This window comes from Prionailurus viverrinus, chromosome B4 (genome assembly GCF_022837055.1).
Source record: "Prionailurus viverrinus isolate Anna chromosome B4, UM_Priviv_1.0, whole genome shotgun sequence".
NCBI classification, from domain to species: Eukaryota; Metazoa; Chordata; class Mammalia; order Carnivora; family Felidae; genus Prionailurus; species Prionailurus viverrinus.
Window position 1 is genome coordinate 135,809,443 of NC_062567.1, and position 15,643 is coordinate 135,825,085.

The window sequence follows — 15,643 nt, forward strand, 5'->3', positions numbered from 1 at the left end:
GACCGTCGGCACCTGCGGCGGTGGGGGTGACGGGCGCGCCCGGCCCCAGCTGCGAGCCGGCAGACTGGACGGCTCCTTTGCGGCCTCAGTTTACTCATCCCTAAGACTCAGGGTAGGTGTTCTTCCTGGTGGAGTTTTGGGGACACGAAGTAAATCCCAGAGCACGCGTGGCTTCAGTGAGAGGGCCCAGGGGATGGGACAAAAGTCTTTGTACACGGGACGCAGCCAAGAAGCACAGCGGTTTATACTTCACTCAAAGGCAGCAAACTCTCCGGGTGTTTGGGCCGTGCCGGGCTCTTTGCATGCTGCAGCCCAGCAGGGTCCGGTCCCCTCCCTCTGTTATTTCCCGTTTACGTGTTCTGGTGCTGCGGGAGGGGAGACGGTGAATTGAGGCAGCGTGAGGACTCGTGGGCAGCCTCCGCCCCAAGCGGCCAGGGGCCTTGTCGGCAGCATCTCTGAGGCAGCCGGGAGGGTCTCCGGGCCCCGGGAGCCGGACCCCAGGCCTGCTGTGGCCACGGCCACAGGCTTCCAGTCGGTTCCACAGCCTCGGGGAGACATCCATGTGGGGAGAGGTCTCCGTGATCTGAGCAGCTCTGTGTGGCGGTCCCGGGTCTGTTTGCACCTGCCCGTGGCAGGGGCTGCGTGGGGCCGGCCGGGGGTCCAGACTGGCTGTTTCCCCCGAGGCTCTCTGTCCATGCCTTCTGCAGTGTTCCGGAACGGCACCTCCAAACCCACATTCCGCCTGGGACAGCCACTGCCAGCCCTGAGGGCTCACGGGAGTGGCCACACCATCGCAGGGGACTGGGCCCCAGTATCCAGATCAAACCTCCTGGGGCCCAGCCCCACCGGGCCCCCGCTGCCGTGTGGTCTCGGGGAAGCCGCGGCCTCTCCCTGGGGTTCTGTTGCGAAAGGGGCATCCAGACCTCTTGTGCGTCCCCCTCGGCACCAACAGAAGCGGAAGAGGGAGCCTCTTTTTCTGGCCAAGAAGTGGGCGGGGTGGGGGGTCTGGCTTGGGAACAGACACAACCCACCCCTTGTAAAGCTGAAGCCTCTGCACGTAGCCCCCACTGATCACGCGGGCAGAGAGGGAACGAAGGTGTTTTACGTTCTGTTTGCTTCTGTCCTGCCACATAAATAAGTAGGCGTAGAACTATAAAAAGTGCGTATGTTTACGTTGAAGCTTCGAGCAACATAGACAATGCAGAAGAATAAAAATAAACGGCTGAAGAAATTAGGTCAGAGGGAAAATCCGAGTTAGGCCTAGCAGAAGCCAAGTCACAGAGAAGTCTGCCGGTTGCCGGTGGGGACCCGTAAATTCAGCTCTGAACTTCTAGCGTTCAGAGCAAAGAGGAAAAGACTATCCCTTGCAGGAAGTGACGTTCAGGGAGCGTTTTCTGCACCAGTGATCCCAAGAGAGCTGCCTGGGGCTGACGCTCCAGGATGCCCCAAATCCCTGGACCAGGGCCGGTGGAGAGGAGGGCCCTCCCTCACACTCAGCACGGCCATGGTCCCCTCATCCTCGCCAGCGCCTCACGCGCTCTGTCACTTGACTGTCCCCAACCCGAAAAGCCTAGTTTGAGAGAGAGGCAGTGAGGGGCCCCGGCCAAGCCATCAGGCCTTGCCGAGGCTGATGGCGAACGTCTGTCTCTGGCCCCGAGTCCGCACGTTTGCGGCCCAGAGACGGACGACCCCAGAAAATCGGGGTGTTCCGTTCCCAGTGTTTGGGGCGCACGGTCACAGCTGGGGCCCTTGAGGTGACCTCACAGGCGCTCCGGGCAGGGTGGGTCGGGGCAAGGGCACCGCACGTATCCTGGGGGGCTCTTTCCCGAGACTCACATAGCATCTCTCTCCTTCCAGGACTCACGCCTGCGTCCCGTCACCTTGTTCTGCAAGTGACCCCTGACGTTCAGACGACTGACCTTGCACCACCCTCAGGTCAGTGCAGCACCTTGGACATTGAAAGTCAGGGCTCCCCCTCCCCCCAGGTACCGCCCGGGGCCAGGCACGTCTGGAGCGGGACACGCGCAGGCACGTAACACGCGTGGAGGCTAGTGGAGGACAGAGGAGCGGGCCGGCGGTACTCACGTTTTTGCAAGCTCAGCTGGGCCTGCTCCAGCGTCGGCCCTGACCTGCCACCAGCCCCTCTCCGTAGCCGAGGGACCAAGGTCCGCCAGAAGCCAGGGGCTTGCCCTGGTCTCTTGCCCCGGGAAGCTGGACTCAGGCCCATCTCTCTGGCTCCCTTCTGCACAGAAGCCAAGGGAAGCTCCTTCTGCAAGGCGCCATCTGTCTCGGGGGTCCGTGGTGGGAGGGCCCGGGCCAGCTGCTGGGGACTGTTGGAAGTGTCTGTGGAGTGGGCAGAGCTCAGGGGCTCAGCAGGTGAGGGGGCCCCGGCCTGCCACTCCCTATCCTGGTGGCCTCGTGGCCCTGGCGGAGGCCTGTCGTGCCCAGAGGCCCCCTGCCCACGCCCCGCGGCCCCCCTGAGAGCCGGCCCGCGGTGCAGGCCGCGGGACCCACTCGGCTGCCTCCAGCCTCCTGGGGAGTCAGTGGGGCCATGTGGGCCAGACAGGCGTCCCCTCCCCTCCCCCGCTGTTGCCATGGCCAGGGGCAGGCCTGCCTCCCGGGTCTGGGTGGAGAGGACCCCAGGCTGTTGTGTCTGGGCTCAGGACCCCTCTGCCATCTGGGCCTCGTGTGTTTATAGGTCCAGCTTGCCCGCAAGACTCTGCAGACGCGGCCCCCGGGGCTTTTGTGTCTGCACGCAGAGCGGGCGCCAGCCGGTGCCCGAGATGGGGGGTGGAATGTGGGTGGGGAGAGGGGGAGGCCCCCAGAGGATGTGGGACAGAGGGAAAGGGGGACGTGGGGGGGTTACCAGAGGAAGGGGAAGGACAGAGTGGAGGCAGAGAGAAAGCAGGGCAGGGCACAGGAAGAGAGGAGACACGGAGCAGAGCGACAGGAAGCTGCGGGGGGGGGGTGGCCTGGGGTGCAGCTGGTCCCAGATGTCCCCAGGGCCTCCTGGGCTGTGCCCAAGGCCATCTAGTCCAGGTGCTTTCCTGGGCGCACGCTGCGACATCCCCCGATGTCCCGCTGGCTGCAGGTAGCCTCCAGGCTCCAAATGAAACCCAGGCCCCCGGAGGTTCGCTCCTCACACAGATGTGGGCACCAGACTCGGGTCCTGAGTCCCCAAGTCCTGACAGACACAAGCAGGAGGCCGCAAGGGTGTGTCCCCAGGACCGTGGGCGGAGGTCGAAGGAGGCAGGGCCGGCCCGCCTGGGAGGCCAGAAGGGCTTTTGGACCAGGACGAGGGGGTCCGTACACAGTAGCCGAGGCCCAGGTGACGTGGGGAGGGTTGTGGGCGGAGAAGGACAGGCCTGGAGGAGCGGGCTCTCCCGGGGCAGGACCTGTACCCCCCCATACTGTGCAGGGGACAGAAGACCAGGCCGATGCATACAGTAGGTGCTTGCTCTGTGCTCATCCAGAGCCTGAGTGGTCACCAGGATGACCTTACAGCCCAGGCACTCACTGCAGGGGTGAGAACATGCCCCGGGCCAGAGGGGAGGGCGCCCCTCCCGTGTGCACTCACGCCCTCCTGTAGCCCCAGCATCACCAGCAAGGTGGGGTTCATCATCTCCATTCTGTCCAACTAAAAACGGAGGCTGGGGGCTGCGAATAGCCCAGCTCTGGCCTCACCTGTGGCCCTGGGGGGTTGTTGGGATGATGGAGCCCCTTCAGGACGCTGGGCTGGGGGCACCAAAGGTTTATGGGGGGACGGTGACTTGGTGAGTGGGCTCTTTCTGAACTGACCCAGTACTGCTCTCCTTGAGGTCTGCCCAGACTTGGCCCCGAATGGGGAGAGGTCTGGGCACGGGAGGCTCCCTCCGTCTCTAGTCCCTTCCCCTGCACTGAGCCCCTAGTGTCTCCCTCACGCCCGGTGAGGGCAGGAGCCACGCGCCTCTGCTCGGCTCCCAGTGGTGGCCTGCTCTCTGGAGGGACGTGGCCCTGCCCTCCCCGGCACCCCGGCTGCCTGTGGGTGCACAGGCTGCCGTGTTCTCCCGAAGCTGACACAGACGGGGATTCACGGAAAAGTGAGGCCTGGGGTCACGGGCCTGACACCCCACGGCACAGCCACGCTGAGGAGCCGGATCTGCCTGCTCCGGGGCTGACCCGAGTCTGGTGCCCACGGCCGAGGAGAAGCAGGAATTTGTTCTGACGCTAAATGTCCAGCCAGCCTTGAATTACTTGGAAGTTGAGGCTTAAAAAATACCTCGCGTCTGATCTTTTGGTCCCAGTGAAAGTACAAAACGCGGAATGACGGGCTTCATTCGGTGCCTCCTACTGGTGCTGAGCAGCAGCGCGCTGGCCGGGAATGGTTAACCTTGAGACGCGAGGAGAGAAGGAAGCAGCAAACGCTTTGCTGCTCTTTGAGAGAGCCGGGAGAGCCCTGCTCTTCGAGCTCCACCGGACAAAGCGACGTGCGGTTCAGTTCCCGTTCTGGTACCAGGCCCTGAGCTGGACGCCCCTCCCCCCAGTGCCATCGCTGGGTGGTTGTCTCGGTGCCACTTCCCCGGGGGGGAGGGGACAGAGGCTCAGGGAGGTCAAGGGGCCAGCCCCAGACCACAGGGCCGCCCAGCAGCAGAGCAGGGGCCTGGCCCCAACCTGCTGAGAAGCACGTCTGTCTGGGTTCCAGGAGCGTGTGGCCTCCCTGAAGCGTCGGGGTCCCCCTGAGCTGTCGGGCTGCTGGATCCTAAGAGGCAGCCTCCCCGGGGGGCGGGCAGGGGGCCGGGGCCGGGGCCTCCAGCTCAGGCCCTCACCGGAGTGGTGCCCAGGGTGGGCTGGGGGTTGTCGAAAGAGACTTTCCGATAGGGTGCAACCCAAAGTGCCATTTTCCCCCAGGTCTGGGCTTGGCTGGACGCTTGGCCTCGGACCCCCCCTGGTTGGAGGCCTTATTCCCCAGATACTACGGTGCTGGAAGGCCAGCTGGCCGGCTCTGGTGGGAAAAGAGAGGCTTCCACTCTTCAGCAGCCCGATTGCTGTCCCTGCTCCGGCGTGCTTGGGTCCAAGCTTCTCTTCTCCAGCACCGCCGACGCTCACCCAGCCTGGCGGCCTTGGAGAATCGGGGACGCCACAACACCCTGTCACCTTGAGGAAGAGAAGGCAAGCATCTCAGAAGTGGGGCTTCCAGGGTCCCCCAAGTACAGAGGAGTCTGGTCCTTCTCAGCAGCTGTGTGACCCGGGCTCCGTAAGTGGAGACGTCCGTGGGTTTCCGCTCCCCAGTGCCGTAGGCACAGGATGCCTGTCTTTGGCTGTGTGAGCGTGGGGAAGTGCCTTAGCCTCTCTGTGCTGGTCCCTTCTCGGCAGATCAGGCCGTAACGGGGACTGACTGAGGCCCTCAGCGGGACGGACGCAGGTCTGTGCCTGGCATGTCGCGCGTGCTGGGGGTTTGCGTTGGCCGCGTGTCCGATGGGGAGCACGTGCCCGGGAAGGGGGACGCGTTTGCAGCAGTATTGGGCAAATGGGGGTCGGACCTGGGCTGTGAGGCTGTCTCATCCCCGTGGGGCAGCTCCCACGGAGAATCTGCTCCCGGGAGCGGTCGTCAGTGAGGACACCGCTTTGTTCACACCCGGCGTGCGTAATCAGGACAGCCGTGGTTACGCAGGTGATGGGGACCGTGGCACCTGCCCTCCATGCCGTGCCGTGGCCTATGGTAGCAGCCGCCCTGTAGGAAAGGTGTGGGGCTGCCTTCCCAATCCCACTGTCTTGTTCCTTTCTAAAAAAAAAAAATGTTTATTTAATTTTTGAGAGAGAGAGTGTGAGTGGGCGAGGGGCAGAGAGCGAGGGAGACCCAGAATCTGAAGGCGCTCCAGGCTCTGAGCTGTCGGCACAGAGCCCGACGCGGGGGCTCGAACCCCCAAGTCACGAGATCGCGACCTGAGCTGAAGTCGGACATTTAACTAACTGAGCCCCCAAGGCGCCCTTCACTGTCTTATTTCTTGACACAGGCCCTGCCCCTGCCTCTGGATCAGCCTGTCCCCGTCAGAGCACAAGGCCCCAGCTGTGTGAGTGAGGACCGTCTCCCCGGACCCTTGGCCTCAGTCTGCCCATCTGTAAAGTGGGCCCAGGCTTTCCCTCTGCACAGGCAGGGAGGGGTGGCCTGTGCCTGGGCCCAGGGACCCCGGAGCAGTCCTGTGTGTATCTGCCTTCCATCTGGGGTTCTGAGCGAGACGTGGTAAAGGTGCGGAGACCACGGGCAGCACAGAGTCGGAAAGACGTGGGCCCTTGGGGTATACCCACCGCCCATCGGGCGGTGTGGCAGAGGGGGCTTCCTGTCCAGCGGGTGTTTGATGGGGCAGCGCCTCTCGCCCACGGGACGTGGGCAGGGGCTCCCCAGAGGGGACACGAACAGGAGGTGGGCTGTCACCGGGCGGAGGCAGAACAGGAGCCTCGAGGTTTGGGACGTGGCTCGGGGTCCTGTCGGGCAGAGCCCTGGGTGCTGTGGGAGGTCGGGGAGGGGCTGGGGCTGGTCTCCCCGGTGTCCCCGCCCCCGGCGCTGCCCTGGCACGGCCGGTCCTGCCAGCTGTCCCTGCGCCTGGCAGCAATGGGAAGGAAGAAGCCGGCAGCCTGGACCCCGGGGTGGGATGTGCTGGGATGTCCCCGGAATGCGGGCCAGCCCCTCCGGCCATCTGGTCAGAGGCCACCCCGCCACCAGGCAAATGAAGACCACCCTTCGAGGGTCTGGGGCAAAGGAGGATTTTCCTGTGGAAGGAGGCCATGAGCCTACACTCTCGCCTGCCTCCCCGCATCGCCGCCCCGGGCCGGGCCATCTCCTCCGTAAGGCGGGAGAGCGTCAGTGCCACCGCCCTGGGCAAGAGCTTCTCCCCAGACCACCCGGAGCCCCTCGAGAGGGTAAGCTCAGGGTGGTGGGAGCTTGGGCAGGAGGAAGCTTTCAGAGAAGGCACTGCTTGCCCCCCCCCAACTTTTTCTGGCCAGGTCCCCCTGGGCCTCCACGCAGGACAGGCGGCCGCACTTCCGGAGTGGACATTACCCCTCCCTGCCACTGCGGGCCCGTCCCTGCCCCGGGCTCTTGGCTGCCTTTGTCTTTCTGGGGCTCCACAAAATGGCCGCCGCAGCCCTCCGCCATTTTGTGTCTGAGGCAGGCGGGCGGGTGGCCGGCGGGGGAGGAGGGAGGGAGACCACCGCCTGCCCGCCTGCCCCGAGTGGCCTGGACGGAGCCCAGCAGCAGCCCCCGCCCCAGCCCGGCCTTGGCCGCGGCTGCCCTGGGCTTGGCACCAGCCAGAGTCTTGGCAAGGCCGTCCGGGAACCCCGGCCCTTCACCCAGCCCGCCGGCCCCCTCGCCACCCCCCAGCCTCCCCTGACGAGCAGACGGAGATGCTGTAGACCAGAGCCCAGAAGAGCTGTAATTAAAGCCATGCTCCTGGAGGGAGTCCTGGCAGCCACGGGGCCGGCACGGACAGTTCTAGAAATGACGCTCGCCCGAGTGGGTGGGGATGGGCTCCCCGGACCCGCCGTGACCAGGGCCCCATCTATTTCAGGCCACACTGGGGAGACCAGCAGCCCCCTCAGTCCTGCACCAGCCGCCCTGCCCCCTTACCTGCCTGAGGAGCCTCCGGGCTCCCTGGCTGGGCCTCGTACTGGGCCCGGGGCTTGTGGAGGTCGGTCAGGTTTCCGGTCTGGACGCAGCTACTGCCCGTCCTCAGGAAGCAGGGACGAGGGGCTTCCTGGAGGAGGTGAGCTCTGCAGCCGGGCTTCCCGTGGGGCTGGGGCCAGCCGAGAATCTTCGGTGCACCAGGCTGGGGATGAGCCCGTTCCAGCCCAGCCCGCTGCCCTATGCAGTCCTCTCCTCCATGGGACCCACATACCCAGAACCTCGGCTTCCCTGAAGGGCGTTTTCCGGAGCTGGGAGCAACCAGGCGTCTCCCTCCTCGTCAGAGAGCCTCCGGCCTCCTCCTGTGCCTCCTGCTCTCGTTCTGTGCACAGCGTTCGCAAGCTTGCCCCTCTGACAGCACCCAGTGGGTCGGAGGGAGTGCCCTACAGAGGGGAGTCGGTCGGGCAGGAAGTGGGCACACGGCATCCGGGCAGCCTTGGCTGCGGGGCCTGGGAGCAATATCAGGGAGGCGCGGTTGTCCCTGGGCCCGTTCACTGGAGGGACAGGGACTCCACCGGCCTCGGCAGGTGGAAGGGAGCCGCCGGCCTGCCGGGCGTCGATGCCCACCCGTGGTACCCAGCCGTGAGGCCGTCAGAGGGCAGTGGACCTCCTAGAGGAGGTTCGTAGAAACGTCCTCGTAGAAGAGGGAATGGCGCTTGAGGAGAGCAGGCACCTTTTAAAGGGGCTGGTGCAGATTCCCAGGCAGCATGCGGGGTAACGCCGGCGCCGTGGGGGCAAGCCCCGGCCTGTGTTCCCTGCATCGCCGAGGGTCAGTTCCGCGCCGTCGAGGGGTAGAAAGCAGGCGTGCAGCAGGGCAGGGCCCCGGAGCTGCGAGACGGCTTCCCCAGACACCTGTGGCCCAGCCAAGCCCTTCAGGCGGGGAAGGCCGCTGGACGCTGCCCCAGGCCCTTCCCAGACGCTCTCTCCTTGCGGTTCCCAGAGAGAACATTCCATCACCATGAAGTGAGGTTTACTCACGCCCCGGCTCCCTCTGGGGAAGGCCTGCCGGACGGGATGGTGGCCACACGCCAGGCCAGGCGCAGAGCCTCCTGGAGGAGCCGGGAGCCCCGCAGCGGAACGACCGACCGTCTCGGAGGGGGCGGCCGCCAGGTGTGGTTGCTGTGGGGCGGGGTTTCGTGCTGGGTGTTTTTAATGGTACGGGCGCGTCCGGTCCCCTCCCTTACCCCTCCTCCTCGCCTTGTGACCCAGACTGTGGCCTGAACTGAGAACATTTCAAGTCCGCGTGCGCCTTTGAGGCTGACGCTGTTGCCTCTGACACCCGACGGAGACACGCTCGGGATCAGAGAGGGCTCTGCGTTCGTGCTTTCCCCTTTGGAGTTTGAGCGAACCCTGGACAGAACAGCCTCCCCGGCCGACGCCTTCTCCCCGGGCACAGAGGCAACTTGCCCTTCCTTCTGACAGCCGCCGGCATCCGGGTCCCACTCTACAGGGCGGGCGGCTGAGGCCGGAGGTACCAACTTGCCCACGGCTCGCCGCCAGAGCAGGGGGCCCGGACCGTGACCCGGTGGACCTCCGAGCCAGCTGTCCCCTCCTCCCACCTGCCCACGGCCCCCGTGGATGCAAGTGTGTCTGCAGAGCTGGCCAGCCTCCCCGGGCAGTGCCAGCCCCAGCCCCCCGGCTTCCCAAGTGGTCCTTTCTGGGACCTCCAAACTCGGGCAAATGTGGCAGTGACAGTTCAGCCTCCTCTGTATGCCTGGCCCTCCTCTAGGCTCAGGACATCACGGCAGGCCCGGCCCCTGCCCTGGGGAGCACTTACTTCCCCAGTCCTGGCCACCTTCACCACGCCAGCTCGGAGGCCTCTGGGGACAGGAAGGCAAGGAGCTGGAGCGGGACAGTCTTCTGAGGCGACAGCCGTGGGGGAAGCTGGACAGGGAAGGTGCCAACCAGAGAACGCTTTGGGGCCCTGAGACAGAAGGAGGGCTGGGGCCGGGGCTCCGTCTGGAGGCGTCACCCACCTGTGTGGCCTTTGCGGCCCAGAGGGAAGCGGGGCCGTGGAAAGAGCCTGGGGCCAGAGAAATCTGGTTTTGCTGGCCCACCCCCCCAGACAGGCTTTTGGGGGCCGTGAGCCCACCGGGCCTCGTACTCCCTGAGCGGAGGAGTCCGTCTTTAGGTTGGAGGTTTTTCCGTCATGGGTATTTACGCGTCCATTTTAAGAATCTCACTTCAAAATAATTTGTCCTCATCGCTGAGTTTCGGCGCCCCATAAATTGTGTGCCGGAGGTGAGGGTCTGGCTGGCTCCCCGCTTCCTGGCCACACCAGGCCCACAGTGGGCACACGGCCCCTGCCCGCGTCGGTCAGACTGCCTGGTACGCATGTCTCCTGAACTTTATGGGCCGTGTTTGCAGGGACAGACCCACGCCCCCCGCCCCCCCCCCCCACCACTGCCCGGGCCCCCGGATGCCACCCCCACAGCTTTGTCCCAGACCCCATTGTTGGCACGGCTTGCCGAGCAGAAACACTGGCCGCTTTATGGGGAGAAACCTAATCGGGGCGGCAGTGGCGGGGGGCAGCCACGGGGGGGCTCCCGGCTCTCAGTGGCCCCGAGCCAAGCCCAAGGTGACTGCGGGGTGACACCGTCTGTCTGCCTCCCTTGCTCCAGACATCCGCCCAGCCCTGAAAGGGCCACCTGCCCGCCGAGGCCTCCCACACACCTGTCCCTGGCCGGCCCGGCCCCTCCCACTGGGGCCCGCCCAGCACCCTGCCCACAAACGGACACCGAGGGGGACTGGGACGGGGCCGCTGCCCACCGCTCTCCCCCGCAGCCCTGCTCGGGGAGCCCCGTTCACAGTGTGCTCCTGCCCCTGCCGCCAGCCCTCCTCCAGGCTGACGGGAAGGGTCTCTTTGGTCTGTCTCGGGATTCCTCCCCAGGCCGAGGGCACTGGTGATTCGTGGGACTTGTCGGGCAGGTGGACCCGGCCAATCTTCCCCTCCAGCTCAGACTCTTCGAGTTGGGGCCTTTTCCCCGCTAGCTCAGAAATGTCTCCGCACATGGGTCACCGACCCAGCAATGTAAACCCTGCCCCTGATCCAAAAAACCCTCTCTCCGGAGCTCTTGGCTAAAGAAAGCCGCATTTTGGGTGAGCTCTGTTTTGGTAAGGGCAGAGCCAGAGTGGGGACCCTGCCGGGGGTCATGATACCTGCTTCCTGGTCACCTAGAGAAATTTGAAGCAGGCTGTTGAGTATGCAGGAAACACGCCCCAGGCCCCTGGGGAGAGTGGATTCCCGCCTCCTCCGTGGGCACCGCTCCCACCCACAGCACCACCTGCCGCAGGGCCGGGTCTTGCAGACGTGAGCACAGCTGGTCCCAGAGCTGGGATTCCCCTTGGGGGCCTCCCGAGGCTTCCGGGTGGGCAGTGAGAGAGGCCCATGGTACGGGAGACGGGCCCTCGTGGGCAAGGAGCTGGGACAACCATGGCTGTCGTCCCCGGCAGAGAACAAGCAAGGACAGAGACAGATGGGCCGGGCGGCTCAGAGGAGGCCTGCCCTGGGCATTTTTCTTTTCTTTGGAGGACGCGTCGTGCTGGCTTCCCCGCCCCCACCCCCCCTTTACGCCAGTCCCGAACGGTCGCCTGGCCAGAATGGGCCAGAACCAGAGGGGACTGTGATCCTTCGAGCAAGCCCTGGCTGAGGCCTCAGGCCGGGTCCTGGGAGCCCTTTCCTCCGGGTTCTGCTCTTGGGAGGACCCCAGGCCTTGCTTGCCACAGGGCAGGAGCCCCCGCCCGCCTAGAGCTCTGGAAAGCGGGGACCTCCGCTCCTCCCTCTTGGGTCCTCCCAACTCCAGGCCCCAGAACATCCGTGCCCGATTGGCGTGGGAACATCGGTGGTCTTGACCATTCAGGGACAAGCCCGGGTCTCGGTCCTCTCTGACCCAGAGTCGTCCAGCTCACGGCGGCCACGGAGGCCGTTGTCTCCAGGCCCTTGCGGGGGGCGTGTCCCTGGCACTGGAGTGCGGGATGTGAGGGTTGGTGGGGTGTGCCCAGGCAGGAGGCACAGAGCGGCCGCGGGCGTGTTTCTCCCACACCTGATCTTGTTACTTTTTCTCTAAATCCCCAACAGGTCGAGAAGCGGTGTCCGGAAGGGGGCTTCTGTCCACGGTCGGCCTTCCTTGCGGTGAGTGGGTGTCAGGGCAGGGCCTCTGGGTCCAGGCGGTCTCCACCCTGCGAGGGCCCCCCCCCCCCCCGCCACCCGCCCCGCTCTGCCCAGCCCAGCCTGAGCCCACGGGAGGCCTCGCCCGGTCATCCTACGGGAAACAGGCCGGTGAGTCTGTGGCCCCAGCCTCAGACTGGGGCTGGCGTGGGTGCACGCCCAGTGACTCATGCGACGGCACGGGTGACCCCCGGCCCCACCGCCCACCTCTGCCGCCGTCCTTGCTCTGGAAGTCTGGCTGAGGAGCTGTCCCCCTGCCCTTCGTCTCCAGGTCCTGCCGTCAGCCACGAGGGTCCTTGGACGGAGATCTAATGGTCCCACTGCCAAACCTTTGCCCAAGCCACCCGAAGCCACGCCTCCTTTTCCTGCCACTCTCCGGCACACTCCCCCAGGCGACGCGCTTCGTCCACCCACCACGCGCTTGTGACACTGTAACCTTTGACGGTTACCGGATGTGGCCCGGAGGAGCCCTGGTCTGTGAGAGCGGATGCAAGCGGGGTGCTCGGCTCTGTCTCTCAGGTGCACCTGCTACCCTCGGGCTCACCTTGCCTGGAGGGCCTCTGGGGCCAGGAATCCTTGAGGGAGCCCCTTGGCTCTGCCCAGCCGTGAACCAGCCCTCGACTGCAATCCTGATGTGCCTCGGCCGCCCACCACCGGCCCAAGAGGCCACTCGGTAAGTCCAGCCTGGAAACAGAACAAAGGGCGAACGAAGGAAGCCAAGCGACCTGCTTCTCAGGCTGGGCTGGAGGGCGGGGATGAAGCGGGGGTACGTGTGGCGACTGCCAGGGTGGACCAGGATGAGGGTCTCTTCCCGTCTCCCTGTCTGTCCCCACCCCGCAGGGCCCGGCCCGCAGCCTTAGCACATGGGTGTCTCAGCGGCCGACCCTGGAGCCCAGAGCCCGTGCTCGGGGTCCCTCCCCCTGGGGCGTTCGGGGGAGTCCTGGGCTGGGAGCCTCGGCCACTTTTCTCCTCAGCAGTGAGGCCAACAGCAGTCAGTCTCCCCACAGCGCAGTTGGGCGGGCGCCCAGGGTGCTTAGGGGCCGGGCATGAGACCTCCGTCAGCAGCAGGGGGCAAAAAGCCAAGCCCAGCAGAGCCCAAGAGCAAGCCCCCCGCCCCCACCACACACATGGGGCCGAGGCCCCCACCGGTCTGAGCCTCCGTTTCCTCACTGCAGAAAGGGATCAGTAATCCTAGCTTCCCCAGGCCCGTGAGGGCCAAATGGCACGGCCCAGCCTGGGGCCTGCCTGGAGGAGGCAGCCTGCTAGGAGGGGTGTGGAAGGAAGCTCAGAGCCCTTATACCGCTGGGCGGAAAGCAGAATGTCGTAACCTCCCCTCTGCTGCCTGTCAGCTGTGTGACCCCGGGAAGGTGAGGTTACCTCTCTGGGCCCCAGTCTGCTCACCTACAAGATGGGCTGACAGTAGTCCTTGCCTCACCAGCTTTTCCTCGGGGGGCCCCGGCAAGGTGGCGGCCATGGTGGACATTTATCCAGGCTGCCCGTGCCTCCGGGCACTGAATGCCGAGCCCTCCAGGGCCTACGGTTGTGCCCCGGCTGCCTTTCCCAGGGGAGCCAGGTCCCTTTGGAAAGAAAGAACAGCGTCCTGGGATGTCTCCCGAAGTGGGGACAGCTCAGGTCACTTGGAACAGCGGGACCGGACTGACCAGAGTCTATGGGGAAGGCCGCCCCTCCCCCCGCTGCCGCCCAGCGGGTGGAGGGAGCAGGCCCTGAGGCCACCCGCGCGTCTCGGGCGGCCAGAGAGGGGAGGCTGTGCTGTCAGAGGGCGGGCGGCCAGGAGGACACGGCACCTTTTTGCCACATGTTGGCTCCTAAGTGACAGCCTTCCAGTGTCACCCTTGCAGCAGATGTCCCTTGGCCACACGGTGGCCGCTCCGTCCGGATGGGAGTGATCAGTCACCTGTAGCGCTTGCCCAAGGCCACACTGCAATGCTTGTCCCCTCCCTCCGTCTCCTCGCCTCCTTCCTCTGGTTGGTGGCTTTCTCCTGCGGGACCCCCTCTGCGCGGCGGCTCTGGGGAGTACGCCTGCTGGCCTGCCTGCCGGAGTCCCTGAGCCCTCGGCGCCCGCTGGCCTGGCCCCCCCCCCTCCCCCACAGCCCTCCCGCCCCCTCCAGGAGGTGCCTCTGAAGCCGCGAAGCCCGTCCCTGCGTCACGACCGACGGTCCTTTGGGGTGAGGTAGTAGGTTGTATAGTTTGGGGCTCTGCCCTGCTCTGGGTAACTATACAATCTACTGTCTTTCCTGAAGTGGCTGTAATCTCGCCGATGGACAGCACCCGGGACCCTGGCTGGGCGGAGATCTGGGTGCAGGTTGGGGATGGGTAGCGGCCGTGGTAGGGTGGGGGCGGTGGCCGCCGGGCAGGAAGTCGGGCGGGCCGAGGTTCCACTTGCCGTGTGACCTTGGGCAGGTCGCCTTTGACCTCTGGGCTTCACTTCCCCCATCTGTGAAATGGGGACCAATGAGGATTGAAGATGATACCGTGTGAAGTGTCCAGAGCGGGACGGGGCTCAAAGCCGACCCCCTCCCCCTCCCTACACTGCACTGAGAGCCGCCCCCGTGGCCGGCCGTGGGCACCAGTGGGGCGCAGCCGTGGACCCAGAAGGACGAGGGGCAGCTGAGACTTGGCTGGGGTTGCAGGGCTGGCCCCCAGGGACTCCCACGGGCGACCTTAGCGCACCCTCCCCTGCCATGTCCTTCCCAGCCTGCCCGGCTCAGCGTCTGGGCTCTGGTCAGTGGTGGGACGTCCCCCAGAGAGGGAGGCCGAGGCCGCCCCATTCCTCCTCACTCGCCATTCCAGGCAGGAAAGTGGGAGGAAGGCTCCCCGGAGTCTGGCCCCTTGGGGACACACGCTCCCTACCCACCCCCCCCCCCCCGCCCCCGACAGCTCGTAGGTGGATGGCGTGGGCCTCACTGTGTGTGGGGAAGCCCACGGGCCATTTGCGTCGTCACTCCTGCCCTGCACCTGCCCAGGCTTCCAGCTCGGCTCCGGTGGCCGCAGACCACCGGGCAGGGGCCGGGGCTGGGTGCGGGGCAGTGGCGGGACATCGGAGCCTCCCGCTCCCCGGGCACCGGCGGGGTGAGGTAGTAGGTTGTGTGGTTTCAGGGCAGTGATGTTGCCCCCTCGGAAGATAACTATACAACCTACTGCCTTCCCCGAGGAGCCCAGCGACACGTGCCCGCGGGAGGGCCACCCCCACGGCCGGCAGGCGACTCCGGGGCCCCGAGCGACGGGCCGGGCGGGTGGGAGGCTGCAGCGTGCACTGCTCGACTTCAATAAAGGCTGTTCTGATGTGACTCTGGAATCATGCCTTGTTCGTTCCCAAAGCCCTGGAACCGGGTGACGAAGGTGGGCGCATCGGCCGCGGAGGATTGTGTGTGTGTGTGTGTGTGTGTGTGAGACTTGGCTGGGGAGCTGGATGCGGGCTGTTGGGGGTCCCCAGGCCTGCCCCCTGCCTGTCCGTGGACCTTTCCAATGGGTTCGGTCCCGGACCCCGGGCCCCAGCCCATCGCCCTCACGCCCCTTTGAGCACAGGCCCCGGATGTGTCTCTCAGCCCCCATCCTGTAGAGAGGACCCCTAGGAGCCCCTTGCAGAGTGGAGCCCAATCAGCAGCTCCGAGCACAGGCCAGGGCCTGGCCCCCAAGGCCACCTCAGCACCCCGTGCTCAGAAGTTCCCATTGCCCACACCCAGCTCCTTCGGGACGGCTTCTGGGGACAGCCCTCATTCTGGTGGCCGTCCTTGGGCCGAGGCGTTCACTCACGTTTCTCCCGGAGGCCTCGAGCTTCGTGTCGATGGCCAGTGCGT

The 15,643-nt window shown here is 65.8% G+C and overlaps 1 protein-coding gene across 3 annotated transcripts; it reads left to right on the forward strand.

The window, feature by feature from the left end:
* The first annotated feature begins 382 nt into the window (after positions 1-382).
* Positions 383-15,133, forward strand: LOC125169742 (collagen alpha-2(I) chain). 3 transcript variants are annotated; one of them, XM_047865468.1, is made up of 3 exons: positions 383-1,935; positions 5,994-11,789; positions 12,097-15,133. In XM_047865468.1, the coding sequence occupies exon 2, from the start codon at positions 7,109-7,111 to the stop codon at positions 8,282-8,284; it is 1,176 nt and encodes a 391-aa protein (XP_047721424.1). In that variant the 5' UTR covers positions 383-1,935; positions 5,994-7,108; the 3' UTR covers positions 8,285-11,789; positions 12,097-15,133. The 3 variants fall into 3 exon arrangements, with proteins under 3 accessions (XP_047721424.1, XP_047721425.1, XP_047721423.1); XM_047865469.1 differs by lacking the exon at positions 383-1,935 and having other exon boundaries at positions 3,013-6,226; positions 6,701-11,789; XM_047865467.1 differs by lacking the exon at positions 383-1,935 and having other exon boundaries at positions 3,013-11,789.
* The last annotated feature ends 510 nt before the right edge of the window (positions 15,134-15,643 follow it).